The sequence below is a fragment of the Camarhynchus parvulus genome, chromosome 7 (assembly GCF_901933205.1).
Source record: "Camarhynchus parvulus chromosome 7, STF_HiC, whole genome shotgun sequence".
Taxonomy (NCBI): Eukaryota; Metazoa; Chordata; class Aves; order Passeriformes; family Thraupidae; genus Camarhynchus; species Camarhynchus parvulus.
In genome coordinates, this window is record NC_044577.1 from 15,380,306 (window position 1) to 15,397,090 (window position 16,785).

The 16,785-nt window shown below is 36.9% G+C and overlaps 1 protein-coding gene across 7 annotated transcripts in view; it reads right to left on the bottom strand.

Moving 5' to 3' along the window:
* The window catches only part of OSBPL6 (oxysterol binding protein like 6), a 98,068-nt gene that overhangs the window by 10,523 nt on the left and 70,760 nt on the right, over positions 1-16,785 (bottom strand). For all 7 annotated transcript variants that reach the window (XM_030951998.1, XM_030951999.1, XM_030952002.1 and 4 more), the window contains 13 exons: positions 15,895-16,060; positions 14,800-14,930; positions 12,659-12,766; positions 10,189-10,326; positions 9,225-9,312; positions 8,762-9,015; positions 6,341-6,478; positions 5,949-6,012; positions 5,297-5,375; positions 3,862-4,006; positions 2,593-2,737; positions 1,563-1,689; positions 900-1,022 (listed from right to left, as the gene is read on the bottom strand). In XM_030951998.1, the coding sequence (XP_030807858.1) occupies positions 900-1,022; positions 1,563-1,689; positions 2,593-2,737; positions 3,862-4,006; positions 5,297-5,375; positions 5,949-6,012; positions 6,341-6,478; positions 8,762-9,015; positions 9,225-9,312; positions 10,189-10,326; positions 12,659-12,766; positions 14,800-14,930; positions 15,895-16,060 (1,706 nt within the window). The remainder of the gene's footprint in view (positions 1-899; positions 1,023-1,562; positions 1,690-2,592; positions 2,738-3,861; positions 4,007-5,296; positions 5,376-5,948; positions 6,013-6,340; positions 6,479-8,761; positions 9,016-9,224; positions 9,313-10,188; positions 10,327-12,658; positions 12,767-14,799; positions 14,931-15,894; positions 16,061-16,785) is intronic.

A 16,785-nucleotide genomic window follows, 5' to 3' on the forward strand; every position in this document is an offset into this window, starting at 1 on the left:
CAGAAATGGGAAAAAAAAAGAGAGATAAAGAGACAAAAAAAGTTTATACCTTAGATATTGCTCTTATGCAATATAAAATCAAATTCCTCACTTCTCTGATCTAACCCAATATTAAATTAAATTTCCTATTTCTAAAGGACACAAGAATAGTCAGAAATCTAAAAAAAAAATCAGCCTCTACCTATATCAAAAGTGGAAGACAGAGAAGACAGCCAAGACTGAAAATCTGTTGTTAGATCTGTGAGAGCAGGTCTTAAAGCCACCTAAAAGCACTTTGCTCACTACAGATTATCATTATGTGAAGGGGATTATCCAACAGATATAGCTTACAGAATGTAAGCCTTTAACCATTTATTTTTTGTCTCTGCATTTTGCTTATGTTATGCTACAACTGCATCGAGCACATTCAGTCTTTTCACTTTTGATTCCCCATGTTAGACATAGGGCTACTTGGTATGACTATTCCTTGTTTCAGAAGAATGCTTAATTAAAAAACAGCCAAAAAACACCTTCATTCAAAAATGAATGGTTTTTAAGTGCATACATATACATTTATACTTACTAACATCTTGTAGGTGTATATATATATATATATGTATATTACTTGTCTAGGCAATGACTTTAAAATGTCCCTAGTTAAATCTCAGATCCTAATATTATACTTCTAATTCCACTTCAGTAGGAAGGCTTATATAGCTGAGGCCCATTATGAGAAAATGATCATTCAATTATGAATCTTAACTGTGTAAAAATTGCTTCAGAGAAGCAGGTGTCAGATATCTTATTATCTTTCTTAAAACTTTCATGATTCTCAGTCTGTGTTGGTGGTAATTCTTGTAGTACTTCAACCAGTTACAAGCTGAAAAACAGAGACTTACTACTCAAATGAAAAGACTCACTTAAAAAACTTGGGTACATATTCAATGCCGTTTTCTTCCATGTACCGCCTCCGAGCTCTCTGGAGTTCCTCTATTCTTTGTTTCTCAGATGCTGCTGCTTCTATGTTTCCTTCCTCCAGAAGCCTGTAAGGAATAACAGCAGGCTGTATAGCAATCACACACTGTCTAGTCCAAGGGATTTTCCAGCTCCCATCATCACAGAAGACAAGCAGAAGCCAAGTGTGTTGTCAGTGTTGTACTTTCAGATCCAGCCTGAGATGCAACTCCCCAGCTATGTGTACCTGACCTACAGCCTAAGGCACAGGCTTTGTTCAGTAACTTCAGCATATCACAGACACTGAAGGACTGTGAACTGAGAATCTGGAGGGAAATAGTGACGCTTCCATCCATAGCAGAAGTGCACAGCATTTCAGAGCCCGTTTTCCAGTTTGTCATGAGGAATCTGGCCCAAGGTTGCACTATAGCTCTATAGCATCAACAAGAAGCTTTCTAATTTCCCTCAGCTGGGTTAAGCAGAAATTTGAGAGCAATACTATCTTCTCTACTAGCAGAATCCTCCACAGCTTAATTCAGACTGCAGTGAAGATACAGACAGAATTCAAGACTCAGCCAAACTCAGCCTTGAGCCCACCAAATATTGAATGTATAAATAAGCATTCTTGCCTTTGATCTGGCCTGAATCGTGCATCTGTTGCAGGAAGAAGATCTTTCAGTAAAGGATCTAATTCATTGAGCTCAATAGCAAACCTTGTGAAGCCGTAATAACGCTCATAATTGGTTGGCATGGAGCCTGAACACATAAGACAAAGAAAAAAGCTTTTAAGCTATTACTCTAAATATGCAAGAGATTCCTTTATTTATAAACTGTTAACAGAAAAATAGTTAATATATTTTATTATTACAGTTAAAAAGCATCAAAAGCTATTCTCTAAGTAAAACAAAATTCACTAAATATTAATATCAATTGCTTATCCTGCGGAGATTGTAATTACATGTTAATAGACTCAAGGCTTTTATGATCTTCCTCCCATTTTAAATAAAAACTAATGTTTTCAAGCTTTTCAAATTAAAAACAGTTTCCTGTTCCGCAGAAAGTGGGTCTATCAAATGTCTGTCTAAAACCTAACCTTAACTGATCTTTAGAGTTCATTTTGGAACTTAACACACACTCACAGCCTGATTCACCACTACAAGGAGTCAGAACAGACATTGCAGAGAGCAGGGTGCAAAGTACAGTTCAAAATTCTAAAAAGAAAAAGTAGGATTCAAAATTCTAAGAAGAATAATTCCTGGATAATGCATGTATGAAAGATACAGGTGCAAAGGATGACTAATTCAACCTCAGGGCTCTAAGCAAGCAGGAAGTTGAAAACTCAATAAACCCCTATTTGGTGAATCCAAAAAAGTTACCCTGCTCTCTGTCAGAAGGCAGACAGGCCTGCCCAGATGCCCAGTTTTTTTCTTAATTTTATTCTTCTGTTGACCCCAAGGTCCCAGCACATCTGACCAGGAGTCAGACTGAGATGCAAAAGATTATGCCCTGTAAGAACATTTCCATTTACCATTACTATAAACCCATGTAAACTGTTGTTTGTCTAGACAGGGATTTAAACTTCTCTAGTACTATTTTGTGTATTTAAAATGTAGGCTAAAACAGCTTCACACCTTCCAGAATTTTTTACAAGCTTCTTACCTGGCCTCCATATGCATTTGGCTGAAGGTGCAACCCCACAATAGAGGCCTTCGTGCCACTTTCCAAAAAGGCGGTGAACCACCTTCCCTTCCTGGTCTATCACAACACCCTGGACCTCATTTACATTTGAATTCCAGTAGTTCACCTGCAAGTTTAACCAAGAATTACCATCTCACACTGCTTTTCCAACAACCCATTGTACGAAAACACATAATTAACGTCTCTTGGCACGTGGTGCCAACTGTCCAAATTCTGTGCTGGAACAGCTCACCTGGAACTAAGAATACCAAAATTTGAAAATCATATGGTCCTAACACTAACTGATTTATTAGAGTAGAAACACTGTATCATTTGCAATGTGGTTTTGACATAAAAGCATTTAAATTAACTGCACGTCTGGGAACTACATGATCATTCATTAACCCAAATCCCACACAATTCTGCAAAAATTACCTTTTGCCTGTCAGAGCCAGCTAACACTCCTCTTCCTACACGAGGAGGTATTAAATGTACCTGTACATGCATAGGAATCCTTTTGTGGGTGCTGAACACTACTGCATGCAGCAGGGAAGACATTCAGCCAGTATTACATGTTGTTTCTTTCTGTTTCTCTTCTCTGTTTTGCTTTTCTTAGACACATTTAGCTCTTGCACCTTCATCCAAGAGCCAGATGTCCATTCTCAGATTATCCAACAAAACACAAATTTCAGATTTATGTTAACATCCCATTGTTAACACTAAAATGGTATTGATGTCTTTTGTTGCAATGTGAAGACAAATTCATTTTTAGGGAAAATACTTGCTAGTAAGATAGCTATTTAAACTTCTATTCTTATATATGGTCCTTGCCTGGATATTACAATACTATGAATCGAAGCAGCAATACATAATGTAAAGAGATAAAATATTGACCAAAAAATTCTAGTAGAAGGAGAAGCAAAATGGCATGGTAGTGTACAGTGACTTTGTGTTTTCATTGTGTTAATATAAAAAAAATTTGACATTTCATTTTTAATCAAAAACCAGCAGCAGTACAGCACACAGCTATACAGCAATGGAACACACTGATATCAAATGTTCAGAGGAATAGAATATTACTAATTGACATAGTATTCTCATTTGACAATTTACATTTTGGGAATACTGATAAAAGGAATAAAAGATAAAATGTGGAATATGGACTTCAGGAATACTGAAGAAACAGCTTGATGTACCCTTAAATTACACAGTTATATGAATATAAGATATATATTAACATCCATATGTTACCTTGACAAAAGTGAGTTTACAAATACAAACACTGCTTTTTGTGTTTCTGATCGTTATCTCTCCATAGTGCTCTATCCATCTCCTTCCACTAAGAATATTATGTATGCAAGTAGTGACTTTGTTCCAGACATAGTAATCTCCATACCTAGGAACAGATTAAGAAGTAGTTGGTAACATCTATTCATCATGAACATTACTGACAAAAAAGTAAAACATTTCCCCTTTATTGTGAAAAAACCACATTTCCCAAAAACACCCACACAGATGACAAAGTCCCGCACCTGTATCTGGTTACATCACTAATCCTCCTTAGAGAAGTTCACCTAAGCTCCAGGGCACAAAACTACAGAATGGTGTTATAAACCACAAATAAACACATTATGAGCCACTGAAGCCCTGCATGGCCTGTTCACTGTTCTCAGAGCATGAAGTGCTTCGGCCACAATTCCTATATGGGCAGGACAGTGACCCAAAGATCAACATAAGGCTGAATTGAGGCTATAAACAGAAAATACAATTAAATCACAAATAGAACAAAATAAATATGCAAATCATAGTACAAGTGTGGGAAATTTGGACAGGAGATCAAGGAAAGGAAGTAGGAAGCCAGGAGCACACTGGCACATCATCCCTTTGCCTTTGTAACAACTATCCAGTCAGAACATCTCTAACATCAAACAAGAAAATAAAACCAGAGAATTATATTATGCAAAGCACATTCTCCTTCAGAGTTTAGAGGAAGGCATGAAGACAGAAGATAAAGCTGCTCCAGAGTGCATTTACTTCAATTTTATGAGATGGATAAAGAGGTGAAGAGATGCTACACTGGTAGAGGCAGAAAGAAAGGCTGGCTGCAATGTACAGGAGCAAGAACAGCACTACAAAACCAGAAGACATGTTTAAAGTACCCACTCCTGGCATATTCTTAGGATTTACAAGCTGCAACTACTCTCACTGGTGGTGAAGCTACTGCTTCTCACTACTCTGCCAACATCTCCATACAAAGTATGGAGAATATACTTCGGTTTATCCACATTTTGAAAAAAGACCTTTCATGACCTGGTTGTTCTGAGGGAACACACAGTGGCATTGAGAGCCTTAGGACAACACCAGCTGCTGACCGTCCTGCACTGCAGCTTTGTTCTGAACAGTTCATCACTGCTGTACACACAAAACATGGGTTCTCTCTCCCAAAACACTTCTATCTCTCTCTCCCTCTATCACTTTCTAGAGTGCATATTTTTCGTCCAAAACCAAAAATGGATCTTCAGGCTCAAAAATGTTCCAGTAGCCCCACCTGAACACTAAGGAAAGATTAGCTGGGCATCAACTCTCACCAGTACAATCCACATCATGTCTGCTTACCCCAACCCATTCACAAGGTAGCCCAGACTGGAGTGCACCAAAGGTTGAAAACAAGAGGAGAGTAGCTTACTTTGGAAGAGTCACATTCAAGGTTCCAACAGGCAGAATTTCCATTGATTTCCCCCAGAATTTGTTTTTCCACCTGATATCTGAATATAACAGTGAAATACTTAGAAAACTGAAATGAGCAAGGTCTCCCCCTTGCAGTGATCTGTGTGGCACCAGACCATCTGTGCTGGACTATCCAATGCAAAACAGGGCAGTAGGTAGTATGAATTTGCCATGAAAATACTTAAGAAAAAAATACTAGAAAATTACATTAAGTTAGAAAAACTAAATGTAAGTTTAATTAAGAATTGTGTCTGTGCTGCATGATTGTCAAATGTCTTGTGCAAACATTCAATACAAATTAAAGGCATACACCAGTAGGTACAAAGAAGAAAGAGTAATTTTTTCAACTATAGAAAGAACTGCTGGTGTTTGTAAGAAACTTTTAAATGGGAGAGTATAAACAGGCTGCAAGTGAAGCGGAAGCTGTAACATGTTTGCTAACTGTTAATGAGAATTTGGAGTAAAATAAATCACATCATCAGTTTATAATATGTCACTTCAAAATAGTAAGTACAGAAATTCTGAGTAAGTTCCACATGCAAAGCTCAGCTTTTACAAAGTTTTCATTTGACAATAAAAAAGGAGTTATGCTTTTGAATTAAAAAGTATACCTTGCCAAAACACAAAGTTTTTCGATTCACAGTGACAGGCCGAAATGGGAGGATGGTGGCTAACCTGAAACACAGTTTGGTTGAGTCAAAAACATTTAATTTTCATTCCTAAGACAGTACAATTGTTATTGCAATATGAAAATACTAAATACCTCATGTTGCTATGAAAACAGATACAACTTAAGTGACTGTACTTAAAACAGTTCCTAGTGATAGCTATAAAGATGTATTCCTTCTAGCCCTTAATGAAGTCCACTCATATTAACAATATTTATTTACTTCTAATAAAGCAAACCATTCTAAGTAGAAAGAAAAATGGGATTATATATAAAATTAAGAACAAAAGAGATAAATCTAAATCTCTAGAGAGACACTCTAGAAACAAGGTTTACCTGCTCTGAGAAAAATCGAAATCCTTTGTCTTCTCTAATACATTCATAAGTTTCACCAAGCACTGGGTTAAATGGCTTGCTTCCTGCTCTAAAGTACGTAGAGGCATAGCCTGATGCTGCAAAGGCAGCTATGAGAACCTGCAAAAATACAGACCAGAACATGAGAACAAGCAGACACTCTTGTGTATGTGCCATCACTGTGTGGTGATGGCACATACAACTCATTCTGCTCAGAGTGACAACTGGAATAATGAAGCATGCCTGACAGTGAAACCATGCATCCCAGTGAGAACCAGTATAACCTTTATTTCTTCTGTTGATATAATTTCTTTTTCTTCATGGCCTCATTCAGTCTTTCAACAGTCCCTTAAAATGTCAGTCTGCACATGACAGTTTTTCTGCCTTTGACCAAGCTTATCATTAGTGACTTGAAGCTCTAGTCCTTCTTCCCATGAATAAGTATTATGTAATAAATTCTAATTACGAGATCACATACCATTTTCCTATGGGAACTATTTTATTTAGTGCCAAACATGAACTTAGCATGTTTTTAGCCCAGAGTTATCTCCAAATCTTCCACACATATGCAGCCTTAGCCGCCAGCCCCCTTGTCTACATGTACAATCACAATTGAATAATCTCTAAACCATGCCTGACTGGGAGTAATAAGTGAAGTGGGATGCCATGGTTATTTAGTTTACAAGGTCCCATTTTCAGAGTTTAAAAAAAAATCACATCAGCCAGTCAGAAGTCCAAACAAAACTTCAGAAAACAACACAGAGATAAAAATGAGTCAGCTATTGGCAATACGCTACCAGTGGGGCAAATCTTAACCAGGTTCCCCCATCTTCCTGCTGTGGAGGACACAGCCCTCATGTGAGGTTTTATGTGCTTTGTTTTTGTCCCACTGTGTAATGGGTGCTCTATTCTCTTTTCATTTTGTATTATTCAGAAATGCAGCAAAATTAACACTGTTTTCACAGGCTTTTTTTCAACAGTAAAAACCTTCATTCCTCTAAAACTGTTTTCAGATTAATTTCAACTTCCTTTTCAATTTAACTATAAGACTATAAGTTAACTATATAACTATAGTTAACTATAAGTTAACTCTGTTAACTCTGCAGAGAAACAAAGGAGTTTACTATCCTTGTGATATACAGACCAGTATGAAAAAAAAAAAAGTTTTGGATGCTTATTGAAGATAGCAAAGTCCTGCTCTTTCAGAGAACAGTGAACAAGCAGTAACATAGTCACAGCATTCCTGCCACAAGCTTTGGGTATTCAGCTCTTTTCCAAGCAGTCCCATATGCTTCAGGTCAGATGTGCAGTTTGCATTTTTAGGGATGCTGTTTAAAGATTTGGCTTCTACTCCCAAGTACTGCAGTAGACATCTGTAGCAGAGAAGGGGATTGAATCCACATTTCCAAGGAAGCTTTCAGCTGCACCATGGCTTCTCCTTCTGGAATTCTCCCTACTACTTCAATACTGACCTTCCAAACTTTTCAACAAAGGCAGCAATCAGCCTGCTTTACTCATTATTCCTTACAGAATCTCCCTCCTCTTGTGAGGAACACAATCACAGAATACTCTGAGTTGGAAGAGACCCACTATGATCACCTCCTGAGTCTTGTAAGAAAACAATGTGATGATGAATAATTCAACACCCTTTCTCAAGGTAGCTTCAACTTCTTCAGTGTTTAGGACTCCTCACTCTCCTGCAGGTGAGTGAACACAGCAGTTCAGGGACTTGAGTGTGTGATTGTGCGACAGCCAAAGGCAACCTCTCTCCTCCCTGTTATCAACAGTGCTGCCAAGGCATGGCAGGGAACAGCAGATATCTCCAGCAACAACACTGCTAACTTCCCCTTACAGTGTTTCCCTGTATGTCCTGAGGAAAAGGAGACATGACAGATCAAAGCACCCTGAGAGCTGAGCACAGGCTGCTGGCTGTCGGACTTAAAGGGGAGTTGAAGTCAGGCTGCCCAGGCAAACTTTGTTCTGGTGTTTTGAAACTTCTCTTAGAAATTGCCTGGGAGGACATCTTATTCCCACCTATATTGATCATAATGCAGCCACAGACTTGATTAACTCTTGAAGGGTGCTGGATTTGACCACTGAAAAGCCAGGAAAGGATGCTGCAGAATGAGAAACTGCCAATGCCTACATCTACAATCATGGAGCATGAGATCAATCCTAAATAAATGAGTTACAACAGCAGGACTTGATTTGAGGTCAAAAAAATCCCACAGCCTTGTTCAGATCAAACCTACCCCCTGTAACTGTTCACAATACTTTTGTGACCCAGCAGGGAGGTCTGTTGTTTGTGACCAGGAGGAGAAAGAGAGGACAACCCTGCATAGACACCACTGAACAGCTCCCTTTTTAACACAGACAGAAGAAGTGCTACACTAAATGCATTACCATGCGCTCATAAGGATCATCTGTTTCAGCAGCTTTGTCCAAGAGTTCACTGTATTCCAGCTCTTCACAAAGATGTTGCAAGGTATTCAGAGGTTCATTTAGCTCAACTGGCATGGATACTTTGGAAAGATCTTTGCCAATGTTATTTCTCAAAATATTCCACAGATTGATGTTACTGGTGTCAGGGCTGGGAGCTGGGAGACAAGTCCTCCGTCCATTTCTGAACGCGCCTCCTGTCAGCTCACCATTAAGAACTGGGAAGGGAAGAAAAATATTGTCATAAGAAAGCATCAGACTAAGAAAAACAGAGCTCTCCATTCAACCAAATAACTGCCAGAACAAGCAAGCCCAACTTCATTGTTTTCAGCTGAGTTGGACTTGTTTTTGGACTTTGTTTACATGCAGTAATTCTGGTACATGAATATAACCAAGGTAATTTCTCAAAGTTTGAAACACAGTATACTTTGCCGAGAAATGTTGTCTGCAACACTGGTGTTGTCCTCAGATATATTGTCACTCACATCACTGATATAAGATTCATCATCAGAAGCCTAAAACATAAATAAAATATCCATTAACTCAAATACATATAAAATATACTGGCAAAACAGACAAAAATAGTTAACTGAAACAGGTATTAAAAAAATAATCTTTATCCAATTAAAACTACTAGCTAAATGAACTGAATGTTTCAATCTGTCCGTAGTGCAAATGCACTAAAAGGGTCAAAAAAATGCTATGTTGTCCTCACGTTTCTGAATTCCTTATTATCCAAATACAGACAATGAGATCTGCAAAAGGTGGCTTCAAGTAAGATCAGGGATGAAAAGAAATTGATAACATAATGCACTAGGGATGGGAGGTGAAAAGAAATAGTCAGATTTGTGCTGTTTATAAAGAACCAAATAAAATGTGACTCATGTTTCAGCAAACAAATTATGTAAACATCGATCTATTATTTTGAAAAACAAGAATCTCATCAGCATTAAGAATATTTAAAAAAAATTTTTTACAAAACTGTTTTTTCAAGAAATATTACTTTTTTGTCTGTTTCTCTCATTACAGAGAATAATTTTATACATATATGTAGTTGAAGATTTTTTAAAGAATATTTGAAAATCTAAATTTAATTAACTGCACAGCCAGCTGTAACTGTCTATGTCATCCTTAGGTGGAACTGCCATAGCCTAGAAAGGACATGTGCTAAACATAAGTCACTGACACAACCAAATTCCAACTCAGTTTTACACTTCAGGGAACTCCTGCACCTCTTTATGTGATCTCAGGTTTGTTTATCTACACTTTACACATTCTGATACCTTTTTATTCTAAGTAGCATTACTAAAAATAAATTTAAAAAATCACTAGTGGTAGCACTACCCTAACTCTGTCCAGCAGCACAGCTGCCACTGACTGTCATAGCCTACCTCGTTTTCTGACGAGCTGGCAGATAGAAGCACTTCCTGTGCATCAAAGAACTCTGAAACAGATTCAGACATAGAGAGCCTGCTTTCATTAGAAACTTGCTGAGACAGTGGCAAACTGACATGAATTTGTTCACCTGTCTGTAAATAAAGCACAGAAAAGTAAAAGTATTATTTTTCATATTAAAGAAATACACGTAGAAGGGGTAAATCACTTGAGTAAGATTTCTATACCAAACACAAGCCCAGAGAGTAAAGACAGCATGTTAGTAGGACTTTGTGTGTACCTAACAGATGAGACTATGCATGACAAAATAAAGTGCATTTTGAACAGTGAGATACATGTCATCATTTGAGGCCTGCCCAGCATTTACTGCCAAGTTTTAGCAGTATGAAATTGCAGATCTACTTCTCTATGCAGAGAATTGATTTTGTGGACAATAGTTGGATTGTGTCAGACAAATTCAACCATGAACTTCAGATTAAATTACCTCTAGTAAAAACAACTTACATCACTGAGAGCTAGCTTTGATACAACTAAAATTTAGTTATTAAGATTTATAAGGTCTGGGAGTTATGTTACTTTCCAAATAAATGACCTTGTGAACCAGTTTAGTAACAATGTTTGAAATATTTGAATATTTAGGAGGATAGCTATAATATGTATTTTTATGGGCTTTTATTCTATGTTTACACTCCTAATCTCATTTGCCATTAACACTGACCAATACTACTAAAAGAAATGAACTCTCTATGGTTTATTATAAAAGAAATGTAACACCAAAGTCAAAGATTCAAAATTGTGCTATGTAGATGTCAGTAGTGCAGCAGGCTTAAACAGTGAAATATACCCTCCTCTTCCTATAGTGGTGGGTGGGACACCAGATTTCAATGTTACCCTGCAGGCTATCACATTAAGAAAAAATTAAGATGCTCTCCCTGTACCATTTTACCACATGATCTGTTGCTGTGGAGGGAAACAGATCTTGGACTTAATCCCTTAACTCATACAGCATGTTGTCCCTGGGAGATAATACAGATGAAACTACTGAAGCCCTTTTAAACACGGTTAACTCTTCAGATTGCAACACAATCACAGTTAATCTTATTCCAGAATTCCTGCATATGGTTTTGTTGACATCTTAATTCTGCGGAATTATTCCATACAGTTACCTCAAAAAGCACTAACAAAACATCCCAAAAAAGCATAAACAAGCCAAGAGGTCAAAACTCTTTCCTTTTTCATTAGGATTTATAAGATCGTAGATGGATTGTGATGCTTGATGACTTAAAATGAAAACAGTCTCATTGTACTGTAATCATTACAGGAAGTCACCAAAACTTTGAGGTTTCACATAAACTAGAGGGACTTGGAAAAATACACATGCTCCTGCCTGAAAAAGACCCTCACACAGGCATTATCTATGTGCTGCAAGATTATAGAGATACATATAAAACAAGCAAGATAAGTGAATGAGAGATCTGGAAACTTTGAAACACTTCTTCAGTCAGGCTTACTTCTACCAAGACAATGATGAACAAATGAAAAAGGAACAGCTAACCAACAAAAAATACAGAACAGAAGAGAAGGTCATTGCCCAGAACTTCACCGTAGATTGCTGTGCTGTGGCACCACTTCACTTCTATGTTCTGTTACTATCCTCCAACATGCTGGATTCTTGGAAAATTTGTTTAGACATTTTCAGAAAGCAAATAAACAAAAACAATTTTACCTTTCTTGCTTGTTGGAAGAAATAACTAGGAGACAAGGCTATGTTAATTGAAATGGCATATGCATAGAAAAAAATAGTGGAAATGACAAATCAAAAACATTTTTGTAAAATGCAAGCAGAATGGTTGCCAAAGTGACCATACTAATTGTAATATATTACAGTCCACAAATTCAGATTTGTCACAAAGGAAGCTCACTGTTATTAATACAAATGTTTGTTAATCTGTTGACTAAGGAAAGCAAAACAAGAAAAACAAGATGTTGTACAAAATATTAGTGCAGTGCTTGGTTGATGGACTGAACCTTTTGATTTTAACAGTACCACTCAAGATTCTAAACTTGAGTGGTGAGGCCCTTTAGACACTTGCAAAATCAGATTATTAAATAATTAATTGTTCTGTTGATTTGTCAAGAAACTAAGGTACAGAATTGGTTAGCTACTGTGTGATACATTCAAATACAGTAAAACCTCACTAATTCCCACAGCCAACAATTAATATTCCAAAACTGGAGTCCTTCTTTGTTCCTCTAAAGAGACCAAACTGAGTTCTTTCATGTCTGACATACACAAAACAAGAGACTGAAGTTTTATGTAGGTAAGGAAATACAACCTGACTTTTTCTATGATTGAACATTTGCCAATGTGAAAAATTCAATAATTTTTCAGGTGTGTTTCAGCTATTTAGTGAGAATTAGCAAGGTTTGTTTGTACTCTAAATCCATTAAAGGCCAAAGTCTTACCTCATCAGGACTAGGGATAATATTTACACTGACAACCTGATCACAAATAACAGATTCTGAATGTATTCTGTTCAAGCGACTCCTTAGTTCAGCATTCTGGTTGAGAGCCTTAAAATAAAGATTGCACATTTCATTTAAAATTAAAATGTAAACATTTTAAAAAAAGAAAAAGAAAAAAAGAAAAAACAAAAGAAAAAACTTTCTTTCCGGTAATTTCCTAAAAAAATCACAGAACCTCCTTTCTTTCATTTATAGGGAGAGATCTATTTTGAGATCCTCTCCAACATGATTTCATCTTTGGTTACTTTGCCTTCACTGTTTTTCAGGAGATGGGGGGACAGAAGTTCTCCCACAATGTAACACTGGCATTCTACCTCAGTTCTTCAGAGAGCTCTTTGGCAGGTGTACTGGTGGGTTATGTACATTATGGAAATGGGCAGTGAATGCAGCAACGAAGAGTGAAACTGCAGAACAATACATGGGAACTACCCACGGAATGTCCAAAAAGCAATTGTTTCTTTACAACTACGCAGCCTCTTGTGAGTCAAGGTTATCAGCACTCAGAGGCTGCAAACAGAAACTGCTTCCTTTCCAGTAAAACCAACATAATTGTTAGTATCATTGTGTACCAACCCAGATCAATTTTACAGGTTTACCTTTGTACTTATTTCAAACTACTGATCCACTACAGTATCACAAATACCAACAGAATTTAACTGGTGTTTGCTATCTGCTGATTTTTCTCCTATTTTAAAGTCCAACCTACATTATAAATTTGGGTGCATAAATATGTATTATTTGTTGGTTGGAAGGACTAGTGTAGCGAGATTCTGAAATCCAGAAGTATAATATGCTACATATCTAGAAGATGGCTGACTTAACCTTAATATATCCCCAACACTGAGGATTACAGAAAAGAAGAACAGAGAGACAATTTGTTTCTGTAGAAAAGGATTTTTGCAATGGAGTAAGAACTTTCTTCTGTCTCCCCCTACTGCAGACTGAGGAACAATTGCATGAATGTACTAAAACAAAGAAAGACAAAAGGAAAATTGGTAAGTTTAAGCTGTCACTGAACAGCTTAAATTACCCAATTTTGCTTTGTTCTGAAATGGTCTGAGCATGTTCCTAGCTGTCATCCCTCAGAGAGGGAAGGTAATGCCTAACAGCAGCCTGACAGCAGCTTCTTCAACAGCTCTACAGGTCATCCCTGGTCATGAGACTGGACAAACCCAGTCACAGTCAATTTTCCACTTCCTCTCCACTGCGGCTGTGAACTAATGTGTGACAGTGACTTTCAAACTAACCTTGGAGACCAGGACCAAGAAGAAAACATGATTCCCTATTTCATCTAAGTTTTTAATAAATATGCACAGGTCTTAGATAAATTTGTGTCAATAACCAGAAACTGTTACCTTATCTCTTGCTCCTAGCCCTTTTTTATCACAATACACAGAAATCAATCTGCATAACATGATATGCATCTGCATCTATAGAAAGATTTGTCTTTAAACATCTGCTCATACTTCTTGCAGATGCAGTCCTCCACACCAATCCAGCAAATGCTTTTATGCTTCCTTGACAGTGAATTTTGAAAAATTGAGTTATTTTGCAACCTGAGGACTTATTGTTGCTAATTTCTTCTCCCCCACTAAAGCAAACTATAATTTTTCCTTTAGCTTAAGTGGAAGAGATGCTGGAGAGTTAACAGGTCTGTATCTGGAAATCCAATTTACCCATGACTATATTGCAACCCAGGATTCCTTTTGCATTTAGAGACATGGACATATAAAACAAATCTGACAATATATGGTCAAAATTTAAAACTTAATTACAAGAACAAGATTATTTCCTTAGCTGTGCTGGAACAGCTCCAAGAAAGACATCTAGCATTTGCATAAAAACATTTGATGCTTTTTCTTTACTTTGGAAAACCATAACAGATACATGCTTACACAAATTATATCCTTCACCTCCACATGCAGTGAGGTTAGATCTACATCATAACAGAATATGCCATAGTTCTGGCTGAGAACTTGGCTTTTGCTTGTCTCCTTTGAGGTGAAAGGAAATGGCCAAAATAAAAAAGAAATCGTGCACTGGGCAAGATAGATGTGCTTGAAATCAAATCAAGAACATACCTGAGAGAGAGACTGTCTGAGGTGAGCTATTTGAGCATTGTGGCCTGTAAGATCCTGCTCTGAAACAATCTGTTTAAGCTTCTCCTTCTCTATAGCTATGCTGTTAAAGGCAGACTTCAAAAGAGAATGCACTAAGCAAAAGGAAAAAAAAATAAAACAGGTGTTTTCTTGGCTACAGAAATCACATTGACATCTCTTACAATATTTCAGCAATAAACACAGAAAGTGAGACTTCCATCCCACAGTAATGGACATTTGAAACAAGGGCCTGAACTTCAAGTAATCCGTGCCAAATTAAGTACAAACACTTACAGCTTGCCATTGCAATGTGCGTACTGTATGCTCACACAGATCTCATCCGAGCATATTCTTGGTGCTGAACATATGGAAAGGTGCACTTTTGGAAAAACTGCATCCAATGTGTGTTATTTTCTTTCTGGTTTTTATTTGTACTTTTCAGAGTAACAGACACATCAGTTCTTCTAGACTTAATATTGTACTAATAAAGAGGATTACTTGGTCTTTAAACAGGTTTAGAATTTTTTAAGATGTCAGTCTCACATTTTTTTCTATGCTTGTTATATAACAGCAAACTGATAAGAAAACCTTCTTAAAATGGTATTTTTCATTTGTAGGGCCATTCACTTATGGGCAATAAAATTGCAATTCAAAGGTACATTCCTGTAATAAGCTCTTTTCCCATTGATTCCATTGACATAGAAAACATTGCACAAAAATGATTTCACAGGATTATGTGCAGCAGTTACATTCTGAATCTTCTTTGGGGAGAAATAATACATTTTGTTGAGGAAAAAAAAACGTTTTCAAATTCAGTCACTTATTTACAGAATGGAGAAAGCAGTTCAGAAGACTTGGAAAACAATTTCAGAGTTTACCTATCTCTACATTTATGACATGCATGGAAAATATAAGAAGGTTAATATAAATTGCCTTTGTGTAAGCCACCTGAACAGCTAAAAACTCTCATACAGTGTTACCCAATGCAGATGAAAGCCCTGGCCATAACTAAGTGAGGGCAATGAAGAAACACAACAGAGAAGCACATTACAGGGAAGGCTTGGCATCTCCAGCTACCTTTTTGTGCCATCAAGCAGAATTCTTCTTGAAGCTTCATGTACTCAGTAGAGCACTCCAGAGGGTCTGCCATGTGGCTTGGGGGTGCCTGAAACTCAATGTCTGCACAGAGGTTGGGGTTGGATGAATGCAATCGAACGGGTGACATCGTAGCACTGAAAGGGACCTACAGTGAGAAACAGAGAAGAAATGTTGTATAAGGTTTAACCAAACTTTTGACTCTGTTGAAGCAAAACAAATTTTTTTCTGAAAATACTTAGTTCACAATGTGAAGAATATGGCAAGAGTGAATATGTAACATTTTGCTCTCCTAAATCTCAACACGGCTGATGCAGACTTCTCTTGAATTTTTTCACTGAAATAGAAAAAAGAAGGACTAAAATACACACCTAACAGCTAATGATGGAGTATTTAAATTCTAACATTTACAAAAAATGGATGATTTCCTAATGCTTAGAAGATTACTGGAAAATTGAACCATGAGACATGCTCCTTTATATTTGGACATTTGAGAGTAATTGCAGATGAGTCTGTTGTTGCAATACCAACATTTGAAGTATGAAGGTTCCTCCACAGATCTAGAAATAGGATATAATATTATCAGATATATCACTGAAGTTTGTAAAAAATACTTGTAAATCTTCAATTGAAACTCACTGTACTGGCAATTATGAAGAGGGAAGAAGCATACAGTCTTGCTACTTTCTTTTTAACTAAACAAATAAGCAATGACAACAAAATAAAATCAAAACTCCACCTGATTTGCATTTAAAATACATGGACCATAAATAAATGCAGAGAAATACAGCTTAGTAAGATGGAGCAAAGAATTTAGTTTATTATCTTTCCACTTCACTTTCTCCTCTACTTTTCAGGTACAGTAATATAAAG